This window comes from Erigeron canadensis, chromosome 6 (genome assembly GCF_010389155.1).
Source record: "Erigeron canadensis isolate Cc75 chromosome 6, C_canadensis_v1, whole genome shotgun sequence".
Lineage (NCBI taxonomy): Eukaryota > Viridiplantae > Streptophyta > Magnoliopsida > Asterales > Asteraceae > Erigeron > Erigeron canadensis.
This window is the reverse complement of record NC_057766.1, coordinates 38,183,141-38,210,560: the sequence shown is the minus strand read 5'-3', so window position 1 is coordinate 38,210,560 and position 27,420 is coordinate 38,183,141. Positions and strand designations below refer to the sequence as shown.

The window sequence follows — 27,420 nt, the reverse complement described above, 5'->3', positions numbered from 1 at the left end:
TTCGTTTAGGCTCCATTCTTGACTTTTTTTTTCCAAAGGAAAAATAAGGGAAAGATAAAAAAAATCACCTTTTTGTATTTTTGAGTTTTTTTTCTAAAAGAAAAGAAATGAAGGGAAGGAAAAATCAAGGTTTTTTCCCCCAAAAGTTTTCTGGCCTGATTTGGAAAGAAACTCGTGGAAGTGGTGGTTGCAGGTGGTAGTTGCAGGTTTCCGGTGGTGGTTGCGTTGCAGGGGGTGGTTGCAGGTTTCCGGTGGTGGTTGCGTGGAAGGGGTGGTTGCAGGTGGAAAGGGTGGTTTCCGGCGGTGGTTGGAGGTTTCCGGTGGTGGTTGCAAGTTTCCGGCGGTGGTTGCAGGTTTCCGGCGATTGTTCCGATTATTTTTCTTTTACTTTCCCTTCAAACTCAAGAATGACTTTTATAAATCTAATCTTCTATCCTTTCTTTCCCTGTCCAATCTTCCCCTTTCTTTTCTTTTAAAAAAAACTCAAGAATACACTGTTAATGACAACCCTTCAAATATGTATCGATTGTATGCAGACTTGTATATATTTTTATTTTTACAAATAAATTTTGTTACTTAAATTGCAAAATATCCTATATGTTAGATAATTTACATAAACAATATACTAGCATGTTACCGGCGCAATGCGGCAATGGTCGTGGCGGCGACGATGTGGTGGTAGGTTTGACTCTTTGTGTTAGATGAGGCGTCGATTGATGTAGATTATTGATATAAACGCTTAATGGAGATATTTTAAAAGATATATGATTGATAGTGTAACTTAATAGTTAATGTTAAAGGTATCGTAAATAGAAATATTTTAGTGCTAAGTGAAAATATTACATATTTTAAAGGTGGCAGATGAAAATATTACATGGGGGGACATTTTAGACATTTCCTTCATTTAGTTTTCAACATGTGAGTATTTTCTTTAATAAGTGGTATAGATATTTAGTAGCATTTAAGGTTATAGGGTAGAAATACAGAGAGAATGGAGAGTAATTCCGTTATTTAATTTTATTTAGCTTGTTTTTTTTGATTTTTTTTCATTCTTTCTTTAATTAAATCAATTCATAAAAAAAATTAATAATTAAAAAAAAATAATTTCTAACCCGAATTAGTATACATGTACCTTAAGGATATTAATAAGGAGTAGCTGGTGAGAGTGATAGGTCATGTGGATGATAGGTCATAGGGAATAATCGGTGATGGGGTGATCTATCTAACGAGTTTCGCCCTTAGCCATCATGGATCCGCCATAGACTGTTAGGCTTCGCTTATAGCTTACGGGCTATGCCCGTTGAAAAAAATATATTTTTAATTTTTTAATTTTTTTTTATATGAAATTAGTTAATTAAAGATAGAATGAAAAAAGTGAAAAAAAAAAGTTCAAAAGAAAAGCTAAAAAAAATCAAAAACAAACCTTATCTCCCTTCTCTCCTTAAGGTACATTCTCATTTGATCTCTATCTTAAGGTTATGTTTTTAAAATTCGAAGTAAATTATTGACCCTACTTTTGAGATTTAATATACAAATGACTTCTATACGTATATTAAGTTTTAAAAAAATTAATAAATTTAAATACCATTCATCTCTTTTAACTAAACGAATACTCGCGTGATACGACAACGATAAACAACAACATGATGATGGCGGCGACTGGTGTCGGTTATGAATAGTGTTGGTTATATTAATGTAAAATGTAGTGTATTTATTTTAAAAATTAAGATATAGATATTGTAAATTAATTTCATTAATGATATATATTGGGTATTCAATAAACTCATGAATAATCTCAGTTTATTATTATTCACGTGATAGATTTTCGATGAAAAACCCTATAAAGCTACATTAGTTGGAATTTTCTTTTAGTGTACTTAACGCTCAAAATTATTATTATTAACAATCCTAACGGTTGTTACTATAAATTCATTAATTTTAATACAAGTTATAACTAACCTGTCATGTTTAAATTGAGGGTTTAAACAAACAAATACGCTCCTTTACCGACCTGATTTTTTATACTTAGAATCTTCAAAAATTGCAATACATATGCTTTTAATCTATTTTAAACATGTTTATTGAAACATCACATTATTCCTATCAAATGACGCATCGTTTGGGTTTTTTATGTATGTATATGTACGTTAGATATATGTTCACGTTATATGGGCTATATGAGTGTTTAAGATGATTTGATTCAAGTCTTTTTTGACACAAGAAGTTAAATTGGTGGTGTTCAATTTTTTAGGGAATGGTGGTACCAAAGTCGTAAATTGGACCCAATACCAACTCCCACTTGTAAATCTTCGCTCTGTGAGTTGTATCCATATAAGTAGTGACCACTCAAAATTTTTTGGATGCTTGTACTTAACAACAAACTCTTAAAAAATGTAGTGTAGTTTTTTTTATGAATTGAATTTATGAAAAATATTACTCATATATATATGTTAGATGAAAATATTTAAATTAAATTAGTGAATGAAAAGTAAATGTAGTCGAGTAGATATGAGTTGGAAAATATATTAAGGGTAAAAGTTGAAAAGTAATTTAGGTATCTTAAATAACGAAAAGATGAAAGAAAGAATGTCATTTGTTTTATATATAAATCACGAGTAGTCTATAAATCATAGAAAAAAACAAGTTATGTTCACCTCATTTGTTTTAATCACAAAAAGATAAATCATGTCGCATTTAATAAAAAATGATAAAATCATGTCGCATTGCACGAATACCGGTACTTATCAAGAAAACAAATTACCCGAGAAATAGTCAAATATGCTACCACAAGGACTAGCTATGTAAGTTACAGAAAGCAGGCGGAAAATATTTAACTAATTACGCATAAACAGGTCTCTATTGATGATTGCAGGATTTTAACTAAAAGATTTACTATGGAAGAAATAAAAGCCGCTGTTTGGGATTGCGGGTCAGACAAAAGCCCAGGGCCAGATGGATTTACATTCGCCTTCATCAAGCATTTTTGGCCTACACTCTCTGGTGACTTTGCTGCGGTTTTTCATCATTTTTTATGCATGGAAAACTTAGCGATAAATGCAGGTCTTTGTTCATTGCATTAATTCCAAAACGAAGTACCCCTTCATCTTTTGGGGATTATAGGCCCATTTCTCTTATTGGTTCAATACAAAAAAGTTATTTCAAAGGTCCTAGCAAATAGACTTAAACTGGTGATTAGCTCGGTAGTTGATGAATCTCAACTCGCTTTTATTTCTGGGCGCAAAATTCTTGATGGCCCTTTATTACTAAATGAGCTTATCTCATACTTTAAGGATACAAGAAATAAGGCTTTTTTATTAAAACTTGATTGTCTAAACTGGGATTTTGTCTTCTCTATTCTAAACCAAACGGGATTCCCTCAAAGGTGGATTATGTGGATTAAAGGTTTCCTTGTGGGATCCAAGGCATCTATGCTTATTAATGGATCTCCCACCACCGAGTTTAGATGCTTCCGCGGTATTAAGCAAGGGGACCTACTGTCACCTTTTCTATTTATTTTGGCTATGGATGCTCTTAGTTGGATGTTAGATAAAGCTTCGGTTTTTGGGCTGTTACGTGGCATCTCGTTACCAAATGGAGGTCCAAGTATCTCTCATTTGTTATACGCGGATGATCTCCTAATTGCAGGTGAATGGTCAAGTGCTAATGTCGTTGAGTTAAAAAGAGTAATGCGCTGCTTCTACTTGGTGTCAGGTTTAAGAGTGAATTTAGAAAAAAGCTCGCTTATTGGAATTGGAGTTGATGATACTCAAGCTGCAAGTATGGCTGAGGATGCGGGTTTTTAAGCTTGGCAGCCTTCCTATGGACTACTTGGGGTTTCCAATAGGAGCTAATATGTCGAGAGTTTCTAGTTGGCAGCCGGTCATAAGCTCATTCCATAGCAGATTGTCTAGATGGAAAGGCAAGCATCTTTCTACTGGTGGAAGACTTACTCTCATTAAGTCGGTATTATCTAGCCTTCCTTTATATTATTTCTCACTTTTCAGAGCCCCGAAAAAAGTACTTGAGATATTAGAAGGGATCAGGAGGAAATTTTTTTGGGCAGGGGGAGTAAGAAACGAAGGATTCATTGGGTGTCTTGGGGTCATGTTGTAGCTCCAAAGGATAAAGGCGGTCTCGGAATCAGTTCTCTTGAAGCTGCAAATCAAGCTTTCCTTGCCAGGTGGTGGCATAAGTTTTTCTCAGAACCACAAAGATTATGGTGCAAAGGTATCTCAGCCATTCATGATGGGCACGAAAGTTTTTATGGCTTACCTTTAAACAAAAGGGTGGTTGGAAATTGGAAACACATCATAAAAAATGGAGCAGCACCACAAGAAAAAGGCATTGATATCAGATTCCCTCTTGACAATAATAATAACAGTGAGCTTCAAGTGTATTCTATAAGGCGTAAAATCGAGGAGATTCAAGGGCAACCCTTTGACTTTAATTTCATTTGGAATAATTGGGTCTCTAAAAAAGTGAACATCCTGGTTTGGCAATCTGTTTTGGATAGAATTACAACGAGAGTGGGGCTGCTAATAAGAAATATAAACATTGAAAATGATTTGTGTTTAAGCTGTAATTCTGGTTCTGAAACTACCGAGCATGTGTTTCTTACATGTCCTTTGGCAAATGAGGTATGGAGTAAACTGAGTGATTGTGTAATATCTCTCCTATATATGCTTTCTCTTTACAAAATTTAATGGATATACATAAAGGATGTGTTGGGGACAATAAGAAAAAGAAAGCAGTTCATGCTATTATCATGATTGTCGTCTGGTGCATATGGTCGGCTAGAAATAGGCTCACTTTCAACCACATCAAATCGTCTCCAGATTATGTTATGGCTGAGATCAATGTGTACTCCTAATTGTAGTTATCCACGGGATCTAAAGGAGCTGCTACTAATTATATATCATATTTGGCTTAGGAGGTATTATTTTCATTTTATGTTCTGGGATGTATTTGATATATTGAAGAGTTGTCAAGATATTAGTATTTGTATTTTGGATCTTCTAGTACCTTGCTAGTTGGTTGTTCTTATATAATATTTCATCTTTACCCGTAAAAAAAAAAAAAAAGTTAGATGGATTGACGAAATCAATATCTTTTATTTTTGAAACGCTATTTCAACGAAATCAATATCTATCTATCTTAAAAAAAAATACGAAATTCAACTTCTCACCGAAATTGCTCACCAATATCTCTCTCTTTTACGCTGACCTCATTCTTTTTGTATCGATTTAATAACAAACCCTATAATCAACCCCCAGACAATTTTACTATCAATCGGAGGTAAAAAGAAAGAAAGCAGCAGCAGTAGATCCGATGAGGAGAGTATTCGGGGCTAAGAAAGATAAAGAACCACCTCCTTCCTTAAACGACGCCTCTGATCGGGTCAGCTCTCTTAATAATTACTACTTTCAATCCATTTCCTTTCATCCTATTTGGAATTTTAATTGTTATTATCTATTATATTAATGATTATCTATTCCTGTCTGATTTATATTGTATTGTATAATTAAGACTGTTTAATTTTGATGTTAAAGTGTTCATAGACTTAATTACTTGTTATTAAGTTTATTTAGTAACTGAAATTCCGGAACAAATTAGTTCATCGTAACCGCTTGAAACCGTCTTCATGCCATGCCATTAAAATAATGGATGTTTATGTAATCAGTAATCTGAGAAGATTTATAGGCCTTTACTTTTAGTAGATTGTGTTACGTACAAGTGAAATATTGGTGACGCGGAATCCTAAATTACGTGGATTGTTATTGAGCTAAGTGTTGCGAGAAAGAGTGACCTTACGATTGGCGTATGCTTATATAAGGTCCCTTAGAGTTGAAAACTTCTCAATCGTAATGTGAAAGTCAAAAATTATCTCGTGATCCTTAGCGTGTTCTCTACGTCACCATGATCTAGATCACTTTGTCTATTGTATCTGTACTCTTGCTTCTCGATGTAGATATTGTTTGGGATAAACATTTAATGATATGATACAACAAGCTCCTAAGTCGATATGGGGATTGTTTAGTTACCTGTATATCCGAAAAGTCCTGCAGTTTTTTCCTTATTAAAGTTCAGACTTATTCTATCATTCACAAGAACTTTTTTTGGGGTGATATATGTATTTCTGATTAAGTTATATAAACGTGTTTTAGATTAATAAAAGAGGTGAATCAGTTGATGAGAAGATCAAAAGGCTAGATGGGGAACTTGCTCGTTATAAAGAACAGATCAAGAAAACCAGACCTGGTCCCGCTCAAGAAGCTGTGAAGGCAAGAGCAATGAGAGTTCTCAAGCAAAAAAGAATGTAAGATACTTTATAGTTTAATATAGTATAACAACTGTGTCAATTGTATCTATAAGTATCCATGCTTGCATGATATCTTTTTCTCAATTGACAAATGTTTTCTTTATCTCAAGTTTATGCACTTTGCTGTTCTAGGATGAGTTGGCAATCCTTAATATTATTAAGAAAATAGAAAAACAGAAAAGTTGAGAGTTAGATATTCTTTCGGATATAAAAATAGGTTAGAGTTGCAGAGGTTATATTATGATCTGTGAGACACCATGATATGGAATCACATGAAACATTAATAACATTGAATTATTAAACTCATGGCTTATAAAGCCTGAAATTTTGTCAATAGTTAAAGACACTGGAAAATAGCAACTCTGGGATTTATTTTTTGATTTGAAAGAAAGAACGTTTGAGCTGCTAAATAATAAGACATTCATTCATAGTTAATATACATACAATCTCAAAATATCTCATGTGTGTTTGTATGCATTTACTTGTATAAATTGAACTACAACCTTCAATTATCTTGGCAGGTATGAAGGACAACGTGACATGCTGTACAATCAAACTTTTAACCTAGATCAAGTTGCGTTTGCTTCAGAGGGAATTAAAGATGCTCAGCAAACTGTACGTTTATAAAGTCTTTCTGATACTTGTTTTGGATATAATCTTAACATTGTGCTTTGCCGAATAGCTTGTTTCTTCTCTTTGGTTTGTTTGTAGATTTTGCCGTTGATATGCTAGTTTGAAATATCTTTTACTACCAGTGCTTTGTGACTGATGTTTGTAGTCTCTCATAACTTTTATACCTTCTAGATGTCTGCCCTGAAATCAGCGAACAAAGAGTTAAAAGGAATGATGAAGACTGTGAAGATTCAAGACATTGATGTTAGTATATCAGTTGTTCTATTTCTCTCATGCCAACTGTCATTAAAAATAATTGCAGAAAATTTGATCGAATTTATTTTTACGTAGAATCTGCAAGATGAAATGCTGGACATGATGGATATTAGCAATGAAATACAAGAATCTCTTGGTAGAAGCTACAGTGTGCCAGATGACATTGATGAAGATGACCTCATGGGAGGTGAGCCCATATTTTCTTTTCCGTTTAAGTATTTACATCTGTCTGGCTTTTCTGGATCATTGACTTTCTTCGTTCTGTCTGGCTTTTCTGGATCATTGACTTTCATGGTTGAATGCTTTATTGATGCAGAACTTGATGCTCTTGAGGCCGATATGGGGCAGGAAACTGAAGGTGAAGGGGTACCTTCATATCTTCAACCTGATAATGAGCCCGATTTGAATGAAGAGCTTAACCTGCCTCCAGCTCCGAGTGGACATGCAGTGCCAGCTGGCAGAGCCAACAATCAGGTGATTTTGAATTAGCTGTTATTCTATGTTGTGTCATCACTCTATGTCCCATGAAAATTGCAGTGCTTGAAATGGGAAGTTATTTAGCCAAACTTAGAGTATTAGCTAAATGCCCCGAGTATGCTATACCCTAATGACTCAATATGATAATCTAAGAGGTGGTTATTTCGACTCGTATACTTAATTACTTATGAATGGGTTGGATTTGGGTCATGTATTCTTTTTATTGGGTCAAACTGTAAACTAAAGGTTAGCTTTAAAGGATACCTGTCGTGAGTAACCCAATGTGTGTTTTTTTTAATGCATAAACGTCCCAATTTATTTATTAATTCTTTCGGTCAACTTGACTAGTATTTATAAAGAATATCAACAGTGATTTATACTTGACACTAGTTATCTAGTTTATTCTTTGTTCATACTTGACATAGGCCTAATTGTTATGTGATATGAATCAGAAGTTACAGCAGAATGAAAGTCAGGGGGTTAAGTGTCGTTTTTAGTTATTAGTTAATTAATTATAGTAATGTCTTCCTGGACAAGTTAAGGTCTTGTCTGGTAGTTCTTTAAATAAGGCTGATAGCCAATTGTTTAGGTGGCAGGGAGATTATTATTATTGTTCTTAGGAAATTAGGGCTGCTGGAGCATTATACCAGATTAGGGCTACTGGAGCATTATACCAGATTAGGGCTACTGGAGCATTGTACCAGATTATCTAAATAAGTTATAACAGCCGACTTTGTCGGTCATTATTGTGATTTATCTTGTTCTTTCTCTATTTTCTCGTCTGATACACATCATTATGCCTAAAAGTATACCTAATGATAAGATCACGACACATTGCATAATGAGTGGTAAAGATTGGGAGAGAAAACACATGATACATGTGTCAAACATTTAATCTATTAGGCATATCTTTAGGCATATGTTTTAGGCATATCAATCATTTTCGATGATGAATATATCATAAATTGGGACTTAAGTGTTTTGGGTCAACTTGACCTGGTCTGTCCTAAATTTTTCTTGGTTTGATTAGTTGCCCACCAAACTCATTTTCCACTTTTATCTGTTGTTATACCAATGACGCTGGAAAAATAAAGTTTTATTGAACGGGATTTTCTCTCATGGAGGATTTTGTTAGCTATCTTTGATACTTTTCCGCTTTCAACCTGATATATGAAATGATGATAATTTAATCTAAAATTCTTTTATGTATGTTTTCTTTACAGACTGTGGATGAATATGGTTTTCCTGCTGTTCCTAATGCATCAATTCGTAATTAAGGGCGAACTGGTCTGCTTATAGTTTTTTTATTCTTGGTCACATTGGTACTAGTATCTGTTTACTGCTGCAAACATTAGTGTGCATAATCTGAACATGATTACGTTTACTTGCTTTCGTTTAGGATACAATACTTGTGAATGTATATGATTTTGTTGACACTTCTTAATTCATGCATTATTGATGTAAATGTTTTTCGTTTCATTGTTAAAAACCGACTCCATCCACAACCTGTTATGACTGTTTACATTCCCCTTGTTACACATGTAAATGTGCTGCTGCTGTAAGCTTATAATTATGAATTGTTTTGTTAAGTAAGTGTTTGAGATACGCCAAACACAGAGAACATAGGGGCCCTTTTATTCCACTCAAGCTCGCAGTTAGTAGGTATTCGTTCAACATAATGTTAGGAACTAGAAACAATAATCCAACCACTGGAAGGAACCATCCTTTTCATGAGTCCATCTCCAACTGTCAACCACATCTGGGGTAAGGAAATAGATCCATGCAGCTACTTGCTCGTTCTAACACAGGGTTGCGTTCTCCAGGCCATGAACCGTATACAATACATAGACCCAACTTTATCAATCAAACTAGCGGATGCAAACTTTTTTTCAGGCTTAGCCCAGTCAAATCGGACATTGCCCTGCTCTCTTCATGGATTTCTCTGACTACCTTTGGTCCAAGAACACCTTCCCTTTTTACTCAGGAGTCAGGGATATACCCTTGCCTTCTTTAAAACCCCACAGTATCTGTCCACTGGTTCATTTAAGCTTATTAAGAAGTGAAAAGTAGTATAACTGTAAACTTACCATAAACCGTCTTGGTAAGGGAACATCTCATGACTCCAGTCGATAGACTATCTTAGTCTTACATTATTTAAAGTTAAACTGCAATGCTTCTCATCTCAATCCAAACTAAAGATACTTCTTTGATGCTTTTAGCAAGGTTAACTTGGACCTGCACCATCTTAAAAGTAACCAAATACTATTAAGAACTTAACGTCAAATTCTTTATTGTATTTACCATGGTTTTGAAGTTAGCTTTTCGTATATTAAATTATTAATAATGGACCACTCTATTTTTATTTTTATTTTCCAATTGCAATTAAATTTATGGTATGCTATTATAAATGTTTGTTTATTACGTAATCGTTTTCACAATTATAGTTTATATCAAAAAATTAGTATAACAATGATATCACCTGGATGTGTAAGCTGCTTGAAATATATCCTTTCGTCCCATATTAAATGTCCAATTTTGACTTGTCAAGTCTTTTGATTTCAATTTTGACCATAAAACTATTTGTTTATATTATATAACACTTTATATGAAATGTATGAACGTATTGAGTTTTCAATATATTTTCATTGACATGATTTTTATAAACTATTATACTCCGTATAACACAAATAAAGATACTTATGGTTAAACTTTTAGAAAAAGGACTTGACACGTATAACACAAATAAAGATACGTATGATTAAAGTTTTAGAAAAAAGACTTGGCAAATCAAAATTGGACAATTAATATGGGGCGGAGGAGGAAATGTGTGGGGCTCAAATAGATGGCGGACTCGCCGTCCATGTGAGCACGTGGTAGATTGACGTGGATGAGAGGGCACCTGATTATTAGATTACTGCATGTTGAATCGTTGATGGTCTTTACTTGAGAGTTGAGACCACACGATTCTTCCAATGTGGAGCATCACATTACATGGCATTTGCCACTTGAAGCTGGCCCCTCCTGTATTTATGTTTTTTTCCATATATTCGGTACATCCCAACTTGCATCTTCTCGATCTCACTACTTTACGATAAGGTTTTTCACTTTTTCTAAAATCGTGTCCCTTATGCACATGTTGTTGTTTTTTCTTTCCCTTTCTTTTCCAACTTACCCTTGAGCACATGTTATTGAATATCATCCGAAAAGAAAAAATTAGACTTCAATTATGTGTATGAAATAACAAATGAAGTAGCATGGTTAGTGGATGCATTTGGGTTTTTCTCAATATGCATATAAGGTTTTTCTATAAAAATGTACAGTAACGCATGCCCGATTAAGTCAATATACTCTATGTGAGTGGCAAAAACTTATCTTTCACAAATTAGTATGCGTATCAAATGTGTTTTCTATATTTTCAGGATGTTTGAGTACAATTGGATGTAATTTACCACGTGAAAAGGACGTCTTTAATGGGTGGAGTGGTGGACTTATTTGAGAGAACCGATGTTCACTAATTAGGCGTTGAGTATATTGAGTTTACAAAAATGAATATAGCAGAGTTTCTTTTATGGATAATGATATAGGTATTTTCTTCTTTTGAGAACCCATTTTTTTGTAAAAACTGTGAGAACTCTTAAATTTTATATTGAAACACATGCGTTTTTTGGTCATTCACATGTGAAATATTGCAAAAACATATGTTGTAGAAGAATTTTTTTTTCGAAACCTTATATATAGCCGTTTATTACATGTGAACAAAAAACGTGAACAAATTCGTTCACAAGTTTATAAAAGGCTAATTTGAAGGTTTCTTGAAAAAGTTTCTTCTACAAAATATATTTTTATACCATTTCACATGTGAATAAACAAAAAAAACATGTGAACAAATATATGATTTAAGAGTTCTGATGGTTCTTACAAAATAAATGGTTCTTAAAATAAGGAAACTCATGATATATATATATATATATATATATATATATATATATATATATATATATGGGGATGGGAATATAAGGCTGTCGGGTATTTAAGCTTAGGTGTGGAACATTTACATATTGTTTTTTTAATCCATAAAAATCATGGGAGCCCATGCATTTATTCATTAAACAATAAATAATAAAATATTAGTATGTGAGGGATTCCACACCTAAACTTAGGTGTCGGACAACCTTATATTTCCTTTTCCCATATATATATATATATACACACTCCATACATTACATGATATTTGTCTTCCACTAATTTTTTTTCATTATCTTTACCTTTGATTTTGTCACATGGCTTGATCTCCTTTTTAGGCATACAAATTATACACAATAATCATTTTCCTTCTTTTATTTGTAGGGAAATGAATAAATGATATATCCTCTTAATAAATAGTCTGATAATTTTTTTAAATGTCATGACAAGTGTAATTCACTCATTCTTTCTCCTAGTTTCATCCTTTGATTCTATCAAATGTCATAATTACATAGTTAGAAAGATTTTTAAGAGAATTATTTAAAAAGCTTAATCATTTCCCTTATTTGTATTAACAATGCGAGTGGAAAAAAAAAATGTCATTAATAATGGATGTGTTATGGTATGAGAAAAATAAAAAAGGTTAGTTATAACGCTACGTCACAATCTACCAATAAACTAAAACAGTATTGAGATATTCTTAAAACGACACGTGGTTTAATCTTTGATCGACATGTGTCCTTTTAATTTATTTACTTTTATTAAAATAAATTAGCTTTCGTAATTGTATATAGATTCAATTTCCTTATTAAAATTTTAATTAAACTCTAACTCTTTTTTCATTTTTGCTTCCACCGTTTAACTCAAAACAATATATATATATATATATATATATATATATATATATATATATATATATATATTTAAAAAAACAATACAACATATATTACATCATCGACTCACCGTTGTCAGAGTATCATTATTTGAATTAATATAATTATTATTTTCTTTTATGTTTTTACACATTTTATTATTTTTATATACTTTTTTTTATTATTGTTACATGCTTTGTTAAAAACTAGGGTTCAAAAATTAACATAAATATATTTATATTATAAGCCTATTGTAACCATCATTTTCCCTAATATTATATTAATCTTACTATTTATTGTTTTTTCGCAGTAATATGCGGATGGTGGATACAAATTACAAAAGACCAGTCACCAGTGTAAAAAGTACGAGTAATTACATAAATTTGTAGTCGACAAAAAAGTACCCCGGGCCAAACAGAGCAAGTGCTGCTGCTACTTGTGTCAACTCAACGACGGTCGAGTGTTCCATCCTCCGCCGCCGATCACTTCTTTTCTGGACACATTCATCCCACAGTAAGTAGTCATACTACTATTCCTAACATAATTAACATACTAAGTATTTATTAACTCATTATTAACTAACACGGAAAGTAAAGTGTTTATTAGCTGTATTTTTTTAATAAAAATTAATTAATTAGGGTCAATTGCTTGAATATGTAATTAACAGTAGCCCGAAAGAGTATATTATGTATCTGTATGTATCTATTCTTAGAATTTTTGCTGATGTGACAACATATATATGAATGTCATGTGTTACACTTCAATAACAAATAATACTGGTTACAATGTTACATAGTATCATAAGTTTTTAATAATGGAGTATTAATTAGAGTTAAATACATTTCCAAAAACTTATATCATTATTATTTGGTGTTCAGTTCATTACATCATCATTATTGAAAAACTTATAAAATTTAACATGAATCGGAATTTATATTAGCATTATAGCTTTGTCACATCATTTCTCTATAATTGATAGCATCCAGAAATAATTAAGAATTTTCTTGAAACAGAAATGGGACTTTTATTAAGCAACAATAACATATTCCGTAATAATTATTGGGACGAAAGCTTAAGGAGAGAGGGGGATCATTTCGGATTATCGTGGAAAGTGCATCAAGCTTTTTTAGAAGTCCAAATAATGCCTACTACATGCTATGTTTTCTACTACTTAGAAAGCCAGGAAAAATATGGCTAATCATGCCTTCTGATACATGTATGTATAAAGTTTTGAAATCTTATGTGGTTTACTTGTAAAAAAAAAGGGTAAATGGGTCATGTACCGGTACCCAGAGTGCACACTGCATAGAACTTATGTCCGGTAAGTCACCATTCTCACACATGGATCACAAGATATAGTTTCCCCACTTGCATTTGGCAAGTTTTGAACCTGTGACTAGATCTGTGGGCCCATGTGATCACATGGTAGTGACACCACATGGTGGTTTACTTGTACAAGTTATCCAAAAAGTGGACTTTGGAGTTTGATGGTCGTTAGTTAGCCAGTCGTCTTATTAATGATTTGTAAAGTTTCTATGGTTCATCCTTTTTTCCTTTATATGGTGGGAATCTAATATAAAGTTTATTTATGGGAAAAGTATCCATCACCTATCAATTATGTATCTATCATTCCATGGTGGATTGGTGGTGTTCTTATTTTTGAAATAAAATCCCACTTGCATCTTTTAGCTTCCTCTAAAGAGTGTTGTATTTATATATTGTGCAGCGAGATAGAACCAAGGTCTTGCAATGGCGACCACTAGTACTATCGATTCACCTCTTGTCGCTGAAAGGTAAATCTGTTCCTTTTTTCAAGTTCTAGTTTGAAGTTATAATCTGTCGGAACTTCTATGTTATACTCTTAAATAGGATCTGCCTTAGGTGCCTATTGCAGTTACTGGATAATATTTGGCTAATTGTTTGTGAACAAGTTGACAAGCAAACTCATGTAGTCATATGGATCTAGATGCACTTCCCATTTTGTTTGATTGGTGTTTACTCTATTCAACTACCATGACCTGCAATAACTTCTTGACTGCGATTAAATTCAAGTGATGACGTGTCTTATACTTTTTGTCCTAATCTTATACGCTTTTCACTTTCATGGAGCACACAGTTCAGTTATTTGCCAAACATTGTTAACACCAAGGAAATCTTGTAGAATTTAAAAAATGACGAAAATAGTGATCAGTAATGATGAATTGCCATAACTTTCATGATAGGTTTTTTCCGTGTTAAGTTGTAGCATTTATTAGTTAAACTAAGTTACATTGTTATACTACTCCTGATTCTTGATATTAACTGTATTTTTCAGATTATTAGGGAAAGTTGCATTGGTAACTGGTGGTGCTACTGGTATCGGTGAGAGCATTGTGCGTCTTTTTCATAAACATGGTGCAAAAGTTTGTGTAGTCGATATTGATGACAACCTTGGTCAACGGTTATGTCAAACTCTTGGTGACAACACCTGTTTCATTCATGGCGATGTCACCATTGAAGATGAAGTTTCTCGTGCTGTTGACTTTTCTGTTAGCAATTTTGGCACACTCGATATCATGGTCAACAATGCTGGAACGGGAGGGCCTCCTTGTGCCGATATCCGTGAATTTCCCCTGTCAACATTTGAAAAGGTATTTGATATAAATGTCAAGGGGACGTTTATTGGGATGAAACATGCAGCCCGGATCATGATCCCATTTAAGAAAGGCTCGATCATTTCTCTGTGCAGCGTTGCAAGTGCATTAGGCGGGCTAGGCCCACACGCATACACAGGATCCAAGCATGCAGTTTTGGGACTCACAAAGAGTGTAGCTGCTGAACTCGGGCAACATGGGATTCGGGTTAACTGTGTTTCTCCTTATGCAGTCTTGACTAACCTGGCTTTGGCACATCTGCCAGAGGATGAAAGGACAGAGGATGCCATAGTTGGTTTTCGAGCTTTCGTTGGACAAAATGCAAACTTGCAGGGTGTGGATTTGATGAAAGAGGATGTGGCAAATGCTGTACTGTTCTTATCCAGTGATGAAGCCAGGTACATAAGTGGGGCCAACTTGTTTGTCGACGGAGGTTTTACATCTACAAATCACTCTTTGAGGGTATTCAGGTGATGGGGTGTAGACATGCTGTATATCTATATCGTAGTGTAATATTAGACAACCCTTTAAACAGGGTTTATGTAGTTCTTAAAATAAAGTCCTGTGAAATTGTATCGTGCCTTGTATTATCATGAACACATTTTTAAACATAGAAGAAGAAAAACCTTCTGGTGCATCCACATGGACCACATACCATACTCATGGTTCCTTGGGTTTTGATCATTGATGTTCAAACGGTTTAGCAACAAGTTTTGGGTTTGGGTTTGAGTTTGGTTAAGTTGATTGGGTTTTAATACAAGGATTTATACCCAAAAGGGAGCACTGTCTCTAAAGTCGAACACAATGAGAGGTATTCTGACAAAAATTTCCACTGCCCCTCAATGTCTTCTTAGATGTCACTGGATCATAGATGAAATAATTTGATTTTATTTTTATTTTGCTTTATCACATGTTAAAATCAATATACATATTTTTAGATGTAGCACATCATAATGGTTTAAGTGAGAAAAACCCAAAAGCAGAAAAGTATTTGAACAACTAAGACTTTAGCATGTAATTAACAAAGCAGCATTAGAATGAGATGTGGTGAATAGATCAGTTGGGTGTAAAACAATATGAAAAATTCAAAGACATGATTTACGTACTCCAATATATTGAAACCTAAGCAAAAGCAAACCTCAGACGAGCATAATTATGTAAAAACAAGGCAACACAGATAATGTATAAGAAAACAAGATGCATCTAACGGAGGTGAGATACAAAGGTAGAGAGATAATAAAGAATTGTATATTCAGCGAAATCCTAAATTTTATTTGAACAACAATAATTACTAACTAATTACTTCAAAGGAAAAAGATAGATGAATTAGTTATGTTTACAGATAACAATAACCCATCCCACATCGTTCAAAAAAGAGTCTTTTTCTAGGTTTATAACTCTCGGGCGTGCAACGTATATTGTTCCTTCGGGGATATCTGATAAAATTGGAACGATACAGAGAAGATCATCATGGGATGACATGCACAAATCGAGAAATGGTCCAAATTTTTTTTTGGGTGTGGATTCGGGCAATAGTGGGAAAGTTTTTTTCATTCCTTTAATCAGGTAGATAAGTAGATGTCAAAGGTTTTCGGGCTTTCGTTGGAAAGAATTTTAACCTGCAGGGTGTGGGTTCGATGGATGCTTCACATGTACGAATCACTCGCTCATCTATTCCCATTTTCTAGTTAAATGTCTATAGCTTCTTGATCAACTTCATATATATATATAGTTCACGTCATAGTTGTTCAAATCACAAGGATTCAGTACTTTTTAAGTTGTAAACTGTCACCATGTATCGGAAAATATGTTCTTTTTTAGTTAAATCCTTATATATTTGGAAAATAAGCTGCATTGAGTTGGAACCAAGATGAGCTCTTGCAAAGGTAATCCATATGCATCTCTCATGTTGCAACTTGCAAGTAATCTACGCCCTTTTCCTAAATTATTGTCTCGAGTGTTTGATAATTTAACTCCGTAAAAATTGGCTGCAATTATCCAACGACTCTAGCTACAAGTCAAGTTTGGCTAAACTTTTATATTAATTCAACAACGTAAAAGTCAAATTTGGATCAAAGATGGCTAAACTTTTATTATTCAATGATGTACAAGTCAACTTTAATTGGTTCAAATTTGGCTATTTAATCGTGTCTTGTGATCCATATGTTTTATCGGTGGTGGCAATTGAATCTCAAATCTTAACAAAGGCCCTCTTGCATCTTTTAGTTTTCTATCCAAAGGCTTTTGTATTGGAATAATCTGAAGTGAGATAAGACCAAGGCGAAGAAGCTCTTAAAATGGCCACCTCTGGTTCTAGTGATACACCTCTTGTGGCTCAAAGGTAATAACACATAAGACGTTTATTTGGTTCTAATTTGTATATATATATATATGTTGTCTCAACCAAATACTTTTGCTATTCTCTTGAGTATGGTATGGCATGTTAAAGGCGCCTATACGGCTATACCTCTAATGATCCATATATAACGGCTCATGTATGTTGCACACCTAAAAGTGAACTACCTTGGCTTGCAATACATTTTGGTTCCTTGATGATAAGATTTGACAGAATTTGCGTGTTTTTACTTTTTGTAAAGTGAAGCTTGTTAATAACCTAGAAATCAAGTAGGAAGTTTTTGCAGGTCAATAATTACTTCGTCTTTCAGGTTATTAGGGAAGGTTGCTCTAGTAACTGGTGGTGCTAATGGTATCGGAGAAAGCATTGTGCGTCTTTTTCATAAACACGGTGCAAAAGTTTGTGTAGTCGACACTAACGACCACCTTGGTGAACAATTATGCCAGACTCTCGGTGACGATACCCTTTTCTTTCATGGCGATGTGACTGTTGAAGAAGACATTTCTCATGCAGTTGACTTGGCTGTCAACAAATTTGGCACTCTGGATATCATGGTCAACAATGCTGGATTGGCAGGACCACCCTGCCCTGATATCCGTGAATTCCCACTTTCATTATTTGAAAAGGTGTTTGATGTAAACGCTAAGGGTACGTTTGCTGGGATGAAACATGCATCCCGGATAATGATTCCACTTAAGAAAGGTTCAATCGTTTCTATTAGTAGTGTTGCGGGTGCAATAGGTGGGCTGGGCCCTCACGCATACACGGGGTCTAAACACGCAGTAGTGGGTCTAACTAAGAGTGTAGCGGCTGAACTTGGGAAACATGGGATTCGGGTCAACTGTGTTTCTCCATATGCAGTTTTGACTAATATGGCATTTGCACACGTGCCAGAGGATGAAAGGACCGAGGATGCTTTGGCTAGTTTTAAAGCTTATTTCGGAGAGCAAGCTAACTTGCGAGGTGTGGATTTTGTCCCGGAGGATGTTGCGAATGCCGTACTGTTTTTAGCCTCCGATGAAGCAAAGTATGTAAGTGGAACCAACCTGTTTGTTGATGGTGGTTTTTCAAGTACAAATCACTCTCTCAGGGCTTTCAGATGATGTTAAAAATATTTCTGTAATAAAATGTGATCTTTATTTGTTTTTTCATTGTTGGAATAATGGGCGAGGGGGGCCCTTATTGATCACTAAAGTCATTTGTTTTTTGGTCATTGATTTACTATTAATGGTTTTCTGGAGGTTTTTGTTTTTCAATATCAGCAATTATATATTAACACGATAAATCATCTTCTTTTTTTCTGTTATGATGTAACTTAAGATAGGTAAAACCTTTTGGTACTATCCCTGCATTCTGAAGAAAGAAAGTTAAAAACCTTCCGTGAAACGTAGAGCGCCTTGTATAATCATGAACAGTTGAACACATACATTTTTTAACACGGTTTGATGTAAATTTAAACATAAAAAAAAGTTGTTGGTTCCTCGGGGTAATTGTTGGTTCTAGTTTCATAGTATACAAACTGTAAAATATGTATGGATTTTGTATGGTAGTTAATTGGTAAGGTATTTGATTTTAATAGCATTGACTTAAGTTTGACTCTCACTTCTTATATTTGGGAGTAGTTCTAGTTGCATTCTAGACATTCGTATAATATGGGTTTTGTATGAATGTGTAATTAAGGTATTGATGATGGTCGATGGACAACGTGATGAGTTGTTTTGTAGTACAATGTTTCTAACAATTATATATATTATATATTATATATATATATTGTTGGTAGAGCATAGAGAAAAAAAAAAAAAACTTTTAATCCCAGCCATTTAAAATCATAAGCCTTTTAATCCCCTCCAAATTAAAAGTCAAACTTACAAGTCAAACTTACTAAACATATACAACCATAGACGACGCTCAACAATTGCGATTGACATAGTTTTCCTTACAAAAGTAAAAGATGCTACACTTTTTACACCAAAACTAAAAAAACACAGCATTACAAAATACAAACGCATGACCACAATTTTTTTAATTAATTGCATACTTTTTAAAACTTATAGAAGATTTAAGTTATGCCGTTATAAAAGCCACAAACATATACTATTTCTCATTTCAAAATATCACCATTTACAAACAAGTGAACAACAAGATGAAAACGATATAATATTTTTACATTCATATTTCATTATATTATTTAAATCTGGTTTTCTATATTTTATATAAAGATATTATATTATTAGTCATGTTTTATACATATATATACTAACATAAGCCTTACAATTTTTATATTTTTTTAAAGATTTTGAATCCATCAATCACTTCAATAACAAGAAAAAAGAAGCTTTTGATTGATTTAAATATGAATATCACCTTCGATTAAATTGTAATTATATAAACGTACAATATTTTCATTTGGAGAATTTTTTTCATAAAAGATGACGGGTATTTATAATTTAATCAGATACCAAGGATGTTTTAGCTACTCTATTTTACTTATTAAATATATTTATTTCGAAGTCATTGTATAAGGGGATATGAAAATCATTGGGTAACAGTCCAGTGGTCACCAACTACCACTTTTTAGAGAGAATCCTAAGTTTGAGTCTTACCAAATGCAAACTTGAGATAATTAAGGGATTATTAAGTGGTTGAGATTCACATAGACACTACCTTGGCTAGGGGATTAGTGGGTATCAAATGGTACATGGGATCAAGGGGTCCCATCCAATTACCCTTTATAATATAATCATAATGGGTTAAGGAAAAGGAGTTTAGGTTAACGGGTTGAAAATATTCAACCCGAACTTGACTTGATATCAAAATCGACTTGGAATCTTAACCAAAACGTGTCAACCTAGCTTAAATCGGGTTGGCAATGAGTTGGTGGTTTGATTTCAAGTCACACGGGTTGGTAGATTGACGTTTTAAATGGTTGGTGGGTTGATCTTAGTTCATATGGGTTGCTGGGTAATTAACAGATTCATTTTAAGTCAAATGGGTTGTGGTTGTCTGATGAAATGAGTTGATGGAGCGACCTACTATCAATATTTTTGGGTTGGCAAGTTGGCCTATTAACCCAAAAGGTCAACCCGACCTCGGCCCAAAAAATCAAGTTGGCGGGTTACTGGTTCAAGATTTCACTCGGCTTCAAGGTGAATTTCGGGTACGGTCAAGTATTAACAATCTTAATATATATCAAACCGACTCTATACATGTTATATCAAAATGTGCACGAAATTTAAAACTTTATTGTAACATATGCTCGATTTTATTATAAACATTAATTTTTGATAAAATGGATTTTAAGTTACTTGGTAACCCGGTCACCGGTGACCGGGTATTTATCTAGTTATTATGATCCACATGGACCATATGTTTTTTTTCTATGGTGGGAACGTTTTAAAAATTTGTACGCGTTTTGTATGAATGTGTAATTAAGGTATTGATGATGGTCGATGCACAACGTGATGATTTGTTTCGTAATACAATGTTTCTAACAAGGGGGCTGTTTTGAGCACCCTCCCATCCAACATAAATAGGTATAAGACCACTTGGACCACTCCAATATATAAAAAGGGATTTTCTAATGACAGCCCACTAAGCTGTTTTTAAGCACTAATTACATTCCTAAAATAATGTATAATTAATTTAGATTCCCTCCGTTCTAATGATTTTGTCAAAGTAAACCACTAACAAAATATCCTATTTTAATGTACAATTTATATATATATATATATATATATTTACATATATTTAATTTCGTTTTACTATGCTCCATTATTTAAAAAAATCTTTCTGAGTCGAGCAACGCTTAATTTACACTTGAATATATGCACTACACTTTACACTATAAATAGATGCAATCAAATTGTATGATATCTTATCATTACGTACAACACTTTACACTATAAATAGATGCAATCAAATTGTATGATATCTTATCATTACAACTTACAGCATAAACAAACTAAAAAGTAAATAAGTTTAACACATAAATAAACAACCAAAATATAAACCGAAATACAATGCATTATTAGAAGGTCTATGAACCAAAAAAAAGAAGTAAAATTTAATGGCTTAGTACTTCAAACTAAACACTGGATTTAGCCCAAGATCACTAGCCATTTCTTTCCTCTTGTTTTGTGGCTTATTTGAAGAGAGGTTTTCAACAGCAACATTATTTTCCTTGTTATCACACTTGGTTTTTGTATGTCCTAGTTCCTTGCATATGGAACATCTATTACGTGGCTTATTTCCCAATTCCTTTCCACCCTTCATACGCCTCTTTTTTGGACGACCTTTTGTTGCTGATTTTGGGAGGCACAAAACGTTATACCTTTTTTCTAAATCAATTGTCACACCCCACCTTAGGCGGAATCGTAGGATATGACGAAAAGATATAGCAATAGCACATGGACTTTATATTAGAGTCATACTAAATGAAATTCAAATAAATGTAATTCCACAAACGGAAAGTCTAGGCAACACGCCTCAAATAGCAAAGAAGTAACAATTTCAAATAGCGTTCAATGTTTCACATGCAATCTAGGAGTCCATGAAGGATCTCTTTATTGGTCTTCCTAAAGTCCATAAGCTCAATCTTCTTAAGCATTGTTATTACCTGAAAATGAATGCTCGAAAATGTCAACATAACGTTGGTGAGTTCGTAGGTTTAAAGGAATACAAATGAGTTTGCTGTGCATGATATATCAAGTTTTGGACAATAGTGTAAATATAACATGTAGTAGCGTACTAAATACTGATCAATGCCATCATAGTTATCCAACAACACAATCCCCATCACTCCTGTTAACAACTCAATCATGCTTTAAATACCAACAACTACCAGCTGGAGTATAAAGTTGGTCGATAGTTATCCAATAGTCTTCAATAGATATCAACAGACATCTATTGCATCATAGAAATCAACACAAGCAAGCTAACATGCACATTTCATAAGTACACGTATATGTCCAATAAAACAAACTAGTTTTGGCACAGCTAGTAAAGAAATAAAAATATTTTGAGAATCATTTTCCCCCAAAGAAATAATAAAAAAAAGGGGCCACGAAACTCACCTCAACAAGCAAGTAGTTATGCAAAGTCCAACAAGGTCGCTAGAATCTACACAACATATATATAAACAAGTTACAATTATGGACATGGTCAAGAACCATCCATTGTAACCCGTATTTGATGATATATACATATATGGCTACTTTCAAAATATTCCCAACTGATTTGTCATCTATTATTAAGTTACAAGTCACATAACTTAATATAGAGTATTTGTTTTAATGATTTATGATTTAGTTCTACAAGCTCTTATTCGCTGAAATTTTTAGTAACTTTATCAATTTTTATTCTAGATCACCCGAACTAACCAAGTCCTTAAATTTTTACCACAGTAACTTTTATGTGTTAGATACTTAAATGAATTTTTACAGAATTTATTTTGTTCTTGAACTATTTTTAAAAATTCGATAATTACAGACTAGTTAATAAATTCACTGTTTGCGCACAGAAAAGTTTTATAAAAGTTAAGGGCCTTCGAAGTTTCAAAAAAAATCCAAATTTTTACTGTACACTCTTAACATCTTAAAAATGTTTCTGGAAAAAAATAATCTTCCAGTTCATAAAATCGACCAAGATATGACTATTTGAAGTCGACCTAAATCTGTTCTGAAAACTCAGCTTTGCGCAGTTTTGTTATAAAATTCGTTTGACAACCTTAAACTTCATATTTTGACACGAAACCACTTCCACCAGAAAGTAGACTTCCTGAAATTAATTTTAGACACCAACCATCTTCCATGACCAAGATACGACATTTCAAAGTTAACAAACAGAATCTGTCCAGATTCTGAAATAACCCAAACTTACTGTTTTAAAGACTACTACAACTAATATTCATATATAAACTTTCAAATCTTTCCAACACCTATTTACATCTGTTATTATGATTTCCATGTCTTCATAATTGAATTTCTCTAATTACATTAATTATTATAATACAATAAATACATAAACTTTTAACATTAATATGATTTATACTTCAAGCTTTTGATTTAACCCTAAAAATAAAACACCTTTCATTCATTATATATATTTTGCCATAATATATATATTCATCAAATAGGTTACTTATAATAAAAGATCAACAATATATATATATATATATATATATATATATATATATGAAAAGAAAAGATAAGTAATTTTTTTACCCCAAGATAGATGATCACTCCTTAGATACCTTAACAAAATAAAATATTAATTTTATAAGGATTTTAACCATAGATTTTTATATAATAAAACTCTTAGAAAACATATTGAGAATTATATTATCTTACCAAAAATCCATGATACCTTGGAGAATAAATGGCAATTGTGAGATTATGGAAGTTGTTTTTTTTTTTTTCTTTGTGGTGGTCTTGTTCGACGGCAGGGAAAAACACAAAGAGTTTTTTTATATTTTTTTTTTCTTGTTTAGGGTATAGTTATAGTTATTATATATATATATGGAGATAAGTGTTTTAGTTAATTTATGATTAGACTTAATGCATTATAAGAATTCTAATGGAATTATAATTCCTTGCTCACCGTAAATTGTTGTAATATATATATGACCGAAATTTTTTTACTAAACATATGATATTTTACTATTACTATTACCCTCTTACTACTTATACTGATTATATATTATTTTTATAATTATTGATTTTGTTCACCACTAAATAGCGTATAGAAATTTATCAATGTTTAGAAATAAATATGACTAACAACTACAAGTCTAGGAATTACGGGGATAGTTATAGTCATCTACGTTTAGGAAGATCAAATATCTAATTCCTAAACTATTAAAATCCAAGTAATAGAAATCTCATATTGGAAATGATCACCACATTTCTATGCTTGTTATACTATATAGGCATATTGACTAGTCAAGATATTTGGAATGTAAGTTAGAGACTATAATAAATTACCAGTTTTGGTGACGGATGTCACATCAATTCCTTGAGCAATACTTGTTTGAGTCAATGACACATTTGGTGATAAAGGTTGCCTTGCACTGCCACTTTGAAAAGAATCTAGACTCCAACGCAAAGGGAAGTATATAGGTGGTATCTTAAAACAATCCTTGTGAAGAAGTGCCCGAAATATATGACGACAAAGTATTCCCCAAAACTCAAAATTCTTGCAACTACACAAAGCAATGTGCCCATCCCAAAATACCTGATGATTTTTATGATTTTCACCATCAAAGTATCGTATAATAAAGTCGTTACCTTTAACGCGTACAATCGAATACTGGTTCGCTCTTTGAAATTCAACTTGAAACTTATTAAAAGCAAATGGTGTAAGAATTCTATAAGCCTGTTCTTCCAACGGAGATTTTGTCTTTAAAGGAACATGTGTAAGTGTAGTTGACATTTTGTCTTTCGCCTCGCGAATTCCAATTTCTTCAACGGCTAAATCAACCTAAAAATAATAATAAATAAGAAAAAATAAGAAAAAAAAGTTATGCGGCTTAAATAGAGTATTTTATAAAGGTAAAAAAATTATAAGAAGTATGATATTTTGTAAGGTATTACCTGCTTAACAAACTCTCTCAAACTTGTGCGAGAGAAAACAAATCATTTAATAAAAGTATTTATGCTCTCTGATCTGCTAGTTGATTTCATTCCACCAAAAAAATAATTTCGAAGATAGGCAGGAGCCGATGACTTCCTAATTTTGTATAAACCTTGCACATGATTGTTTTTTTGCAAGTTATACTTTGAAACAATTAATGGCCAACTATGCTCGAATTCTTCTATAGAAGTCATCTTATAAAGTGTATAGAAATCACCACACCAATTTTGGTACTGAGTACGGAGAAGAGCTGCAAACCAACAACTAAATTTAGTAGTGATATGCCATATACAAAAGCTATGTTTTGTAGTTGGCATTTCAGTTGCAATTGCTTCAGTCATCCATGGATCTTGATCAGTGATGATTGTTTTTGATGGTTTTTTCATGATGGCCACAAAAGTCTGCATATCAATTCAAGAAAATGAATATGAATCATATACTACAAATAAATAAATAAATAAGTTAGATATTTTAAAAGACATACCTTCATCAACCACGTAAATGTTTTGACAGTCTCATTACGAAGAAGTGCACTTGCAAACAGAACAGTTTTTCCATGATTATTAATGCCAACGAAAAGTGCACATGGCATGTCATACGCATTGACCTTGTAAGTGGTATCAAATACAATTACATCCCCAAATTTTTCATACCAATCGAAGCTTTGAGGATGACACCAGAATATATTTTCTAGCCTCATATCTTCATCAACGGTGTATTCATAATGAAACTTATTATTTTTTTTCTTTTGAAGCTTTCATATAATTTATAAGTTCCATTGCATCATTATCTCCAAGTGCTCTTCTCACTCTAGCAAACAAATTATGGACATCTTTTTCTTGAAAAGAAAGATCACCATGTTTCACTTGTTTTTGGAGTTCCATTACATTTATAATCTGTCGAACATTGAGCCCGGCCTCTTTATATAGTAAAATTTGTCGTTCATCCTCTGGAGTGATAATGCGGTTAGCAGGAAGATAACGCATTTCATCGGGTGGCAATAATTCATGATTGTGATCCTTTACAAAAGTTGTAACATGCCATTCTTCTGGAAATATATCACAACTTCTTTTCAAAGTAACACGCATATGAGCATTGCACTCACATTTTATTGAGCCCCTATTTCGTTGATTCTTAGAAAGATCAACTAGTTTTAATCGCTTCTTTCCTTCACGATGACAACAAATATCACGTCTAACTGTCGTATCATTTCTTTTATGAGACCGATCTTTGCGAACTGTAAATCCATATTGTTTCGCATAATTTTCATAGAAAACAAATGCCTCTTGAAAAGTGCTAAAAGTTTGACCAATAAAAGGCTCATTATTCAATGTTTCATCAATAATATTTTCATCGTATTCATCGTCTGGAAGATTGTTCAAATCAAACATAATTCCTAAATGTGCAACAATATTATTAGAAACAATTAACAGAATAATAGTAAATATATATCAACGACCTACCAATACTAAATAATAGTGGTGTACATTTACAATTAACAAATCATATATATCTAATTTGTAACGTGAGTAGATCAACAAGGAACTTAAAACTCAAAAATATATAGTCCATCAAATGTATGCAAAGCTATAGATATTCAATAATCAATCAGCAAAAATATATAAATAACGAATCAGTGTATATCATAATTAAACACTAACTGAAAAGCAAAAGTATCAAAAGTTTAAGATATATATACTGACCGGAGGAGAGACGGAAGAATTGTAAAGTTTGTATAGGTTTTTGTTTTGATAAATAAAGATGTAAATAATAGTTAGATGTTTGAGATAAATTAAGAATAAATATTGAATTAAAATTATTTTTATTTGACTTTAGCAAAAGAAATAAAGGGACGACAAAAAAAACTAATTGGTGGGAATCTAAATTAATTATGCATTATTTTAAAAATGTAATTAGTGCTTAAAAACAACCTAGTGGGCTGTCATTAGAAAATCCCATATAAAAAAGTTGAAAATTTTTTTTTCTCCTTTTTATCTTCTGTCCAACCTATACACACTCTTTTGATATATGCATTTGCACCATTTTCTTTTAAGAACTCTTCAATCAATCCCTTAGACCCACTTAACCCCAAAACCCTAACTCATCCCCATTACCAAAAAACACATCTTTAACCCTTGTCATAACTCTTGATGACCCAACTAAAATTTTCAACCGAGATGGGTCAGACACACATTTTCGGCTAGTTTCCGGGTTGATTTCCTTTTCATCTTCTTTAACTCTACTCACACCGATTTCAAGTATTGCTTTAGCTTTAAGACTAAT

The 27,420-nt window shown here is 32.9% G+C and overlaps 3 protein-coding genes and 2 pseudogenes across 4 annotated transcripts; 4 read left to right on the top strand and 1 right to left on the bottom strand.

The window, feature by feature from the left end:
• The first annotated feature begins 5,155 nt into the window (after window positions 1-5,155).
• LOC122603673 (vacuolar protein sorting-associated protein 60.2-like) lies at window positions 5,156-9,149 on the top strand. Its single transcript, XM_043776444.1, has 7 exons — window positions 5,156-5,397; window positions 6,165-6,316; window positions 6,841-6,934; window positions 7,124-7,195; window positions 7,283-7,394; window positions 7,524-7,681; window positions 8,908-9,149. Exons 1-7 carry the CDS (start codon window positions 5,329-5,331, stop codon window positions 8,959-8,961), a joined length of 711 nt encoding a protein of 236 aa, XP_043632379.1. The 5' UTR covers window positions 5,156-5,328; the 3' UTR covers window positions 8,962-9,149.
• Window positions 9,150-12,947: 3,798 nt separating this feature from the next.
• LOC122603241 (xanthoxin dehydrogenase-like) lies at window positions 12,948-15,789 on the top strand. Of its 2 annotated transcripts, XM_043775899.1 has the most exons (3): window positions 12,948-13,032; window positions 14,246-14,312; window positions 14,834-15,789. In XM_043775899.1, the coding sequence occupies exons 2-3, from the start codon at window positions 14,269-14,271 to the stop codon at window positions 15,624-15,626; spliced, it is 837 nt and encodes a 278-aa protein (XP_043631834.1). In that variant the 5' UTR covers window positions 12,948-13,032; window positions 14,246-14,268; the 3' UTR covers window positions 15,627-15,789. The 2 variants fall into 2 exon arrangements, with proteins under 2 accessions (XP_043631834.1, XP_043631832.1); XM_043775897.1 differs by lacking the exon at window positions 12,948-13,032 and having other exon boundaries at window positions 14,104-14,312.
• Window positions 15,790-16,572: 783 nt separating this feature from the next.
• Window positions 16,573-16,663, top strand: LOC122606361 (annotated as a pseudogene).
• A 646-nt stretch (window positions 16,664-17,309) lies between these two features.
• LOC122605147 (xanthoxin dehydrogenase-like) lies at window positions 17,310-18,805 on the top strand. The gene is made up of 2 exons (XM_043778029.1): window positions 17,310-17,493; window positions 17,819-18,805. Exons 1-2 carry the CDS (start codon window positions 17,450-17,452, stop codon window positions 18,609-18,611), a joined length of 837 nt encoding a protein of 278 aa, XP_043633964.1. The 5' UTR covers window positions 17,310-17,449; the 3' UTR covers window positions 18,612-18,805.
• A 2,774-nt stretch (window positions 18,806-21,579) lies between these two features.
• LOC122604836 lies at window positions 21,580-26,528 on the bottom strand (annotated as a pseudogene).
• Between the last annotated feature and the right edge of the window lie 892 nt (window positions 26,529-27,420).

Excerpts from the sequence above, each read along its gene's own strand:
- LOC122605147 (XM_043778029.1), top strand. The coding sequence starts at position 17,450 with ATGGCCACCTCTGGTTCTAGTGATACACCTCTTGTGGCTCAAAG. Across the intron at positions 17,494-17,818 it reads ACACCTCTTGTGGCTCAAAG|GTTATTAGGGAAGGTTGCTC; the intron begins GTAATAACACAT and ends TTCGTCTTTCAG.
- LOC122603673 (XM_043776444.1), top strand. The coding sequence starts at position 5,329 with ATGAGGAGAGTATTCGGGGCTAAGAAAGATAAAGAACCACCTCCTTCC. Across the intron at positions 7,196-7,282 it reads TGAAGATTCAAGACATTGAT|AATCTGCAAGATGAAATGCT; the intron begins GTTAGTATATCA and ends ATTTTTACGTAG. Across the intron at positions 7,395-7,523 it reads TGAAGATGACCTCATGGGAG|AACTTGATGCTCTTGAGGCC; the intron begins GTGAGCCCATAT and ends TTATTGATGCAG.
- LOC122603241 (XM_043775899.1), top strand. The coding sequence starts at position 14,269 with ATGGCGACCACTAGTACTATCGATTCACCTCTTGTCGCTGAAAG. Across the intron at positions 14,313-14,833 it reads TCACCTCTTGTCGCTGAAAG|ATTATTAGGGAAAGTTGCAT; the intron begins GTAAATCTGTTC and ends TGTATTTTTCAG.